General features: G+C 58.1%; 2 protein-coding genes across 3 annotated transcripts in view; one reads left to right on the top strand and one right to left on the bottom strand.

The window, feature by feature from the left end:
- Window positions 1-2309: 2309 nt before the first annotated feature.
- On the bottom strand, window positions 2310-3609 carry LOC112608568. The gene is given in 6 exon segments (XM_025360505.1): window positions 2310-2384; window positions 2438-2515; window positions 2517-2638; window positions 2641-2979; window positions 3147-3288; window positions 3415-3609. Coding segments are annotated over 6 exon segments (951 nt in total).
- CEL (carboxyl ester lipase) overlaps window positions 3592-9027 on the top strand; it is a 10065-nt gene continuing 4629 nt past the window's right edge. For both annotated transcript variants that reach the window (XM_025359604.1, XM_025359603.1), the window contains exons 1-7: window positions 3592-3673; window positions 6027-6177; window positions 6266-6388; window positions 6664-6861; window positions 8061-8191; window positions 8368-8475; window positions 8641-8758. In XM_025359604.1, coding sequence (XP_025215389.1) covers window positions 3608-3673; window positions 6027-6177; window positions 6266-6388; window positions 6664-6861; window positions 8061-8191; window positions 8368-8475; window positions 8641-8758 — 895 coding nt within the window. In that variant the 5' untranslated portion in view covers window positions 3592-3607. The remainder of the gene's footprint in view (window positions 3674-6026; window positions 6178-6265; window positions 6389-6663; window positions 6862-8060; window positions 8192-8367; window positions 8476-8640; window positions 8759-9027) is intronic.

Raw genomic sequence — 9027 nt, 5'->3', positions numbered from 1 at the left:
GGAGCTACAGGGGAGTCTCTTGCTGCCTTGGGGCTTGGGTTCCCTTTGTCCCTTCCTTTATTCCTTCATTCAGTGACCTCATGCTGGCAGTGCTGGCCTGTGCCCCTCACATGTGGTCGGGTTGGGTGAGGGCAGCTGGGAGGACTCCAGGCCTGGGCTCAGTTCTTCTCTAAATGAATACCCTCTTGACAAAGTCATGGGAAATGGGCCCTGCTGTCCCATGGCTTCCCAGTGTGAAACTCGTGGGTCCTGAGCCCACCAAGCCTGCCTGCCTGACCCTGCTCCCCATATTGCCCTTGGCTGAGGCACTTGTGTCTCCCCGAGTGCAGCAGCAGCACTCCCTCCCAGCCTGTGTGCGTGCCGAGTATTTGTTGAAACAAGGTCATTTGTCCTAGAGAACGGCCCCGTTCTGGATTGACTGGTTGCCTCTGTGTAGTGCTGAACCTGCTTCTCTCCCCTGTATTTCTTGGGGACTGGTGGTGGCTCAGCCCGATTCAGGTTCAAGGTCTCTTCCTCGGCTGCGTCGGTCTGCAAGCACAGGATGTCTGCTGGGCCCCTTTGTTGACACTAGGATTGACCAGCAAGTTTAGGTGTTGTCAGGCTGACGCATTGGTCTTTTATCTAATGGTTTTTGGGTTTCTGTGGTTTTTTTGTTTTATTTGTGGGTGTTTTTTTTTTTTTTTTTTTTTTTTGAGATGGTCTTGCTCTGTTGCCCAGGTTGGAATGCAGTGATGCAATCAGGGCTCACTGCAGTCTCAACCTCCTGGGCTCAGGTGATCCTTCCACCTCAGCCTCCCGAGTAGCTGGAACTACAGGTTGTGTACCACCATGTCCAGATAGTTTTTGAATTTTTTGTAGCGATGAGGTCTCACTAATGTTGTCCAGGCTGGTCTAAAACTCCTGGGCCCAAGGCATCCCCCCGCCTCAGCCTTCCAAAGTGCTGGGATTACAGGTGTGAGCCACCTCCTCCAGCGTATTTAATGGCTTTTGAACAACCGTTGATCATTGCCTGTACTGCTTCCTTAAGGGTGCAAAATGGTGATTTTTTGAACTATATTGTTCCCCCTGTATTTAGTAGCTGGAATTCTATAAAGGAATCTTCCTCATTGTCTATTTGATTACCCTGAAATACTACTCAGACAGAAAAGGAGGGAAAATGCCTGTGTTCACCTCTAACAGTCTTCAGAACAATGAGTTAGTGCCCTGGCGAGGGCCAGTGACAGGGCAGGAGGGCCGGAGACTGTGTTTCCTGGGCTGCCTGGTGAACTCAGATCTGTCCATTGCAGGCTTGCTTTTTCATGCCCAGCTTGTCTGTCTTTGCCCGGAGGCGGCCTCAGATTGGCTTCTGTAGTCTTTTGACACAACCCTTGGGTCTTGGGCACCTTCCTTACTTGTAGCCACCATGATGTTGCAGACTCCAACCCCTCCCTGGCATTTCCGGCTGCGGACCGGCCCAACCATCCCCCCGGGGCGCACTCCTTCCTCTGTGTGACTATGATGTTTAGAGACCCCAGTGTGGTCGCCAGGGGTGGTGCTTGCTCCTGGGATTTCTTTACTCCTAGGACTTTGGAAGAGAGAGCCAGGAAATAAGTTTTTTTTTGTTTCGTTTTTTGCCAATTTAAAAAATAATAAAGTATGAGACTAGGCACGGTGGCTCATGACTGTAATCCCAGCACTTTGGGAGGCTGAGGCAGGCAGATCACTTGAGCTCGGGAGTTCAAGACCAGCCTGGACAACATGGCGAAACCCTGTCTCTACTAAAAATACAAAAATTGGCCAGGTGTGATGGCACGCGCCTGTAATCCCAGCTACTTGACAGTCTAAAGCAGGAGGATCCCTTGAGCCCAGGAGTTCAAGAATGCAGTGAGCTGTGATTGTGCCACTGCACTGCCTGGTGACACAGTGAGGCCCTGTCTCAAAAAGAAAAAAAAAAAACCCAAAATCTGTGGACTCGGGTGATAATGACATGTCAGTGTGGGTTCATCAAGCGAAACAGCTGTACCCCCTTATGGGGGATGTTGATAATGGGGGAGACTGGGGTGGGGCGAGGATATATGTGAAGTTTCTGTAACCTTCCTCTAATTTTGCTGTGAACCTAAAGCCGCTCTAAAAATGTATATATATAAAAAGTGGGGCCTTCCTTTCCCTCTCCCCTGCCCCTGCCCTCTCCCCCACCTCCTTCCTCTCCCTGCTGCCCTCCCCTTTCCTCCTTAGCCTCTGTAAGTAACACTGCAGTGAATATCCTGGAGCATAAAGGGCCTGTCTCCCAGTTCAGAATTACCTCCTTTATTTAGAGCAGGTTCTCAGAACTAGAGTAATGGGGCAAAGGCCTGAGGCAAATGCATTTGTTCTGGGGTGCCCCAGCCGCCTGCAGGCCCCTTATTCTCTGTGGCCTGCATTTGTTCTGGGGCACCCCAGCTGCCTGCAGGCCCCTTACTCTCTGTGGCCGACTCCTCCTCCCACCCTCCTGGCCTTTCCCCAGCCTCCCTCGCCCACTAGGCCTCCTGAATTGCTGGGCACCGGCTGTGGTTGACAGGCAGAGGGACAGACGTGGCTCTGCAGGTCCACTCGGTCCCTGGCACCAGCCGCAGGGATGGCAGAGCAGGGGTGTGGTTGGTGTGGGAAGCACAGGCTCCAAGTCTCCTGGGGGGCTGTTGGCTGGGCAGGCTCTGGCTGCCCCCACCCTGTCCCCATCACCGCAGAGTGCCGTGCGGTGACTGGAGCTGCCACTGAGTGTCTCGGTGAGGCTGACCTCACACTGGCTGAGCTTAAAGGCCCGAGCAGAAGACTTTGTTCGTGGTGTTCTTTCACTTCTCATAGCCTTTCCTGGCACTGGGAGTAACAGGTGTTCACAGAAAATGCGAATGGCCTCCTCCTCCACGACCTCACACGACCTTATCCCTTCCCTCCTGCTGGCCTCTTTCCCTCCCCTTCTGTCACTCTGCCTGGGTGTGCCCGGGGGCCTTGACTGGGCCCTTTCTTTCCTCAGGGAAGCCCTCAAGGTTGGGCTAGATGCCCCCCTAACCCTCCCACCCACACCATGTCCCCCTGAGCCTCTAGTCCTCCCTCCCAGGACACATCAGGCTGGATGGTAACATCTCCCCACCCTTGAGTGGGACTGCCTTGTGCTGCTCTGCGACCCACACCCAGCTTGGACTGCCCGCTCCACAGGCCCCAGGAAAAGCTGGTACAGATAAGGTCAGTCCCATGAGTTGGGGGCCCGCAGTATGCCGCCCTCTCTGCCCCAGAATTCACGTGCTCGGTCCCCTGTGAAGCTCCTTTGGGGACCTAGGGGACAGGCAGTGCACGGAGACAAAGTATGCCCTTTTCTCTGACAGTGACACCAAGCCCTGCGAACAAACCAGAAGGCAGAGCGCTGCGCACCCTGCCCGGCCCCACCCCCCGCCTTGCCACCTGCTTCTGCTCCCAGGTAAGCAGTAACCTGCACAGGTGCACCGTGGGTTTTGGGAAAACTGGACACTCCTGCACCAGAAGGGGTGGAGGGGAGGGGGTGTCTGCGACCTCATGAACAGGCATGTGACCTTGGCTCCGGCTCCATAAATACCCGAGGCCCAGCGGGAGGGCCACCCAGAGGCTGACGCACACCATGGGGCGCTTACAACTGCTTGTCTTGGGCCTCGCCTGCTGCTGGGCAGTGGCCAGTGCCGCGAAGGTAAGAGCTCAGCAGAGGGGCAGGTCCTGCTCTCCTCCCCTCACTCTGGAAACTTTGGGCCAGGCTGAGAAAGAGAGCCCGCACAGCCCCAGGGCAGTTCCCGGGCGCTCACCCTCATTTCTGTGGGGACAGGGGACAGGTAAAACGCAGGATGCCCAATTCCATTTGAATTTCAGATAAACTGCCAAGAACTGCTGTGTAAGTATGTCCCATGCAATATTTGAAATACACTTACATGGACCGGGTGCGGTGGCTCACGCCTGTAATCCCAGCACTTTGGGAGGCCCAGGTGGGTGGATCACTTGAGGCCAGGAGTTGGAGACCAGCCTGGCCAACATGGTGAAACCCTATCTCTACTAAAAATACAAATGTTAGTTGCGCATGGTGGCGGGTGCCTGTAATGCCAGCTACTTGGGAGGCTGAGGCAAGAGAATTGCTTCAAGCTGGGAGGTGGAGGTTGCAGTAAGCTGAGATCACGCCACTGCACTCCAGCCTGGGTGACAGAGCGAGACTCTGTCTCAAAAGTATAAAAGAAAAAGAAAAAAATGAAACATACTAAAAAAACAATTCACTGTTCACCTGAAATGCAAATGTAATTGGACCTCTTGAATTTGCATTTGCTCAGCCTGGTGATCCCACCTACCAAGCTCTCTGATGGACACTGTTGCCGTTTTACAGAAGGGGAAACAGGCCAGAGGCAGGGAGTGTGGAGAGCAGGCAGACGGGGCGGAGTGAGGCAGGCAGGCAGCCCAGCATCGCACAGCTGCTACCTCCTACTCCTGAGCAGGAACCTGAGAGCTGGGCTATTCCACACCGGGTCCGGGTCCCTTCAGAGGGAGAGCCGGCAGGCAGGAGCCCTCTCGAGCATCCATAAAATCCGCCCTCTCTGCCTGTGAGGGGGAAGCCACAGAAACCCCAAGCCCCGCAGGAAGCCGGTGTCAGTGCCCGGCCCAGTCCCTGCCCCCAGCAGGACTCACACGGGGGACCCCAGATGCCGACCACGCTGTTCTCGTGTCTGCTCTCTCAGGCCCTGGGGTCTCCTCTCTCCACCCCCACTGCCTGCTCTCCACACTCTCTGGCCCTGGGACCTGGAGGTTTGGGCAGTGGTCCTGGGCTCCTGACTCAAAGGAGAGGTCATCCTCTTCTAGGCGAGCTCTTCTTGGGGTGCTGAGAGGCCTTCAGCAGGTCAGCACAACCCCTCCCCATTCCCCCACCCTGAGGCCCTCCAGCCAGTCTCAATTGCACAGGGACACTTCTGCGAGGTGACTTCTCTACACCGCCTCCCAGAGGTGGGGCGGGGCTGGGGGGAGCTGGCACGAGGAGACACGGATGACTCGCAGGGGTTGCCCATGATGTCTGCAAGTGTTGCTTCTGGCTCCTTCCCTCCGGTTCCAACCGCCCCACTCTCCCACCCCAGTGTGGCAGGGGCCCATCAGCCTAGACTTCAGAGGGCTGCTGGGACCCTGGCTGGGCCTGAGGGTGCAGGGCCACCCTGCCCTTCCCCACCTGGAGCCTGGCACAGGTGAGAGCCAGCAAGCAACCACCGGCTGCCACCATGCACCATGGGCAGGAGGAGCTGCTGCCCAAGATGGACAGGAAGTGGCTCTGGGGCAGACAGTTGCCTCTCAACAGGGTGACTTCAAGACCAAAAGCTGCCCAGTCTCAGTTCCCTCAGGGACAGAGGGTGGATGAGCACCAACCTCCAGGCCCCTTGTGGGGATGGACACCTCGGTGCACAGAGGCAGTTCTCACGGCACAGGGAAGCGTGGTGGAGGTTGGGGGGCGGTCCTTGGGGGGGGGGGTTCTTTACCAGCAGGGGGCACAGGAGCTGTGGGGACTTGGGTATGGGGACATCAACTTTGTGCCCAGCCAGCTAGGCCCTGTGCAGGGAGACAGGAGGAGGGAAATGCAGACCCCACCCCTCAGGAAGGAGGAAGGTTGGTGTGAAACATCCCGGGTACACTGAGCATTGGGTACGCTCCTGCCCGAGCTCCTGCCTGTCGTTCATCCTCCACATGGGCGTGGGGAAACAGGATCGGAGTCAAAGCTGGGCGGCCACAGCCTGAACCCAAACCTCCATCTCACCTCTTGGCAGGCTTCCCTAGTGGGAACACTGGTCGAACCAGTTTCCTCTACGATTCTGGGAGCAGGACACCCCCAGGGATAAGGAGGGGAAGAGGAATCCTCAAGCCCTGAGCAGTGTGGGGCAGAGGGTGCTGTCTGGGTCTCCTGGGCAGAGCTGTCCTGCTTTGAAGCTGTCTTTGCCTCTGGGCACCCAGTGTTGCCTTGCCCGCTCTGGATTCAGGCCGATGGGGCCTGAGCCTGCCTGACCATGCCCGTGTCTCCCTCTCAGCTGGGCCCCGTGTACACGGAAAGTGGGTTCGTGGAAGGCGTCAATAAGAAGCTCGGCCTCCTGGGCGACTCTGTGGACATCTTCAAGGGCATCCCCTTCGCGGCTCCCACCAAGGCGCTGGAGAACCCCCAGCCACACCCCGGCTGGCAAGGTGGGAGTGGGTAGTGCCAGACTGGCCCTGCGGTGGGGCTGGTGAGGGCGACTGCCTTCCTCATGCCAACTCCTCCTGCCACCCGCAGGGACCCTGAAGGCCAAGTCCTTCAAGAAGAGATGCCTGCAGGCCACCATCACCCAGGACAGCACCTACGGGGATGAAGACTGCCTGTACCTCAACATCTGGGTGCCCCAGGACAGGAAGCAAGGTCTGCCTGCCCCCTGCTCCCCAAGGGAAGTTCCCACGCAGCCAGAGCCCCGGATCTGCTCCTGGCTTGAGTCTGGGGCTGCAAAGCTGAACTGCCATGCAATCCCGCAGAGGGGAGAGGGGAGCGTCCGTGCCAGTCCCCCAGGCTGGGGCAGGGTCGTGCCTTGGAGCGCCTCCCTGCCTCGGCCCCAGGCACCTGCTGCACAGGGACGGGGGACCAGCTTGGGAGAGGGCCAGGCAGGGCATCTGGGGTCACCAGCCGCTCCCCCATCTCAGTCTCCCGGGACCTGCCCGTTATGATCTGGATCTATGGAGGCGCCTTCCTCATGGGGTCTGGCCACGGGGCCAACTTCCTCAGCAACTACTTGTATGACGGCGAGGAGATTGCCACACGCGGAAACGTCATCGTGGTCACCTTCAACTACCGTGTCGGCCCCCTTGGGTTCCTCAGCACTGGGGACGCCAACCTGCCAGGTGCGTGGGCCTCTTCGGCCCTGAGGTGGGGCGGCCAGCTTGCTGAGTCCAGCAGGGAGATTCTCCTCAGTGCCCCTCACCCCAAACAACCAGTAGCCGTCCACAGAAAGACCCAGAAGCTGGAGTAGAATCACGAGAAGCAGGAGGCCCTTGGCAGCCATAGCAAAATTAAAGATGCTGCGGAGGCCAGGTGAGGTGGCTCACGCCTGTAATCCCAACACTTTAGGAGGCTGACACAGGTGGATCACTTGAGCACAGAAGTTCAGGACCAGCCTGGTAATCACAGGGAGACCCCCATCTCGACAAAAAAATAAAAAATTAGCTGGGAACCAGGCGCAGTGGCTCAACCCTCTAATCCCAGCACGTTGGGAGCCCAAGGCGGGCGGATCACATGAGGTAGGGCGTCCGAGACCAGCCTGACTAACATGGAGAAACCTCTTCTCTACTAAAAATACAGAATTATCCGGGTGTGGTGGCACTTGCCTGTAATCCCAGCTACTCGGGAGGCTGAGACAGGAGAATAGCTTGAACTCAGGAGGTAGAGGTTGCAGTGATCCGAGATCGCGCCATTGCACTCTAGCCCGGGTAACAAGAGCAAAACCCCATCCCAAAAAAAAAAAAAAAAAAAAATTAGCCGGGCATGGTAGCTCATGCCTCTGGTCTCAGCTACCTGGGAGGCAGAGGCGGAAGGACCGCTTGAGCCCAGGGATTGCAGGCTGCAGTGAACCGTGGTCGTGCCACTGTGCTCCAGCCTGGGGGACAGAATGAGGCCCCATCTCAAACATAAAAGAGGCTCTGGGACAGACAGCAAACAGGCTGAAGCTGAGAGAGAAACCAGTGGAGCAGAGCCGAGTGAGAGAAAACGATACCTTGAGGCAGAGACAGCTGTGGTCGCAGAAGTGGCAGGACACAGACAAGAGGGACTGGGGCAGGGGCAGGAGAGGTGCATGGGCCTGACCATCCTGCTCCCCACAAACACTACCCCCTCTAGCACCCCACTGACCCAACCTCCTGGGGACCCACCCCCTCCAGCGCCCACCCGACCCAGCTTCTCAGGTACCCACCATTTGCTGACCGCGGCTCTGCCATGGCCCCAAGTCTGTTGAGGGCATTTCTGCCCCACCCACACTGGTCTCCCCTCCTGGAGGCCAGGCCTGGGCCACTGGTCTCTAGCACCCTCTCCCCTGCCCTGCCCACAGGTAACTATGGCCTTCGGGATCAGCACATGGCCATTGCTTGGGTGAAGAGGAATATCGCTGCCTTCGGGGGGGACCCCAACAACATCACACTCTTTGGGGAGTCTGCTGGAGGTGCCAGCGTCTCTCTGCAGGTCTGGGGATCCCCGTGGGGAGGGCCTGCCCCACAGGTTGGGAGGAAGCTCAAACGGGAAGGGGAGGTGGGAGGAGGAGCATGGAGCTGGGGCTGTGGTGCTGGGGTGTCCTCGGCCCAGCCTGGGGTGGGTGGAGTGGGGAGCGGCCTTGGTGACAGGATCTCTGGCTGTCGTAGACCCTCTCCCCCTACAACAAGGGCCTCATCCGGCGAGCCATCAGCCAGAGCGGCGTGGCCCTGAGCCCCTGGGTCATCCAGAAAAACCCACTCTTCTGGGCCAAAAAGGTAAACGGAGGAGGGCAGGGCTGGGCAGCGTGGGGGTGGAATTGATACCCGGGTGGGGGCCGTCCTCATTTCCATTCTTTGTCTGGGACCCTGTCCTTGCCTTCCAATGGTTCGGAGCCCTGAGCACTGTCCTCACCTACCTGCCGGCCTTGCTCCTGCCCTCAGGTGGCTGAGAAGGTGGGTTGCCCTGTGGACGATACCGCCAAGATGGCCAAGTGTCTGAAGGTTACTGACCCCCGAGCCCTGACGCTGGCCTATAAGATGCCGCTGGCAGGCATGGAGTGTGAGTAGCTGCTCGGGTTGGCGCATGGGGTCTCGAGGTGGGGGTACTGCCAGAAAGTACTCTGGAGAAGAGAAGAAGGTGCCGGAGCTGTGGTCTGGTCCTGTTGCCATCAAACTGGTGACTCCCCTCAAAGGCCCCCGCTGTAAGGGAGAAGGGGAGCCATCTGTTTTTTTTTTTTTTTTTTTTTTTTGTGGGGCGGCCCCTTGTTCCCCCCCCCGGGGGGCGTTGGGGGGGTACCCCCACCCCGAGACCCCGCCCCCCCCCCGGTC

The sequence above is a fragment of the Theropithecus gelada genome, chromosome 15 (assembly GCF_003255815.1).
Source record: "Theropithecus gelada isolate Dixy chromosome 15, Tgel_1.0, whole genome shotgun sequence".
Taxonomy (NCBI): Eukaryota; Metazoa; Chordata; class Mammalia; order Primates; family Cercopithecidae; genus Theropithecus; species Theropithecus gelada.
This window is presented reverse-complemented; position numbering and strand designations above follow the sequence as displayed.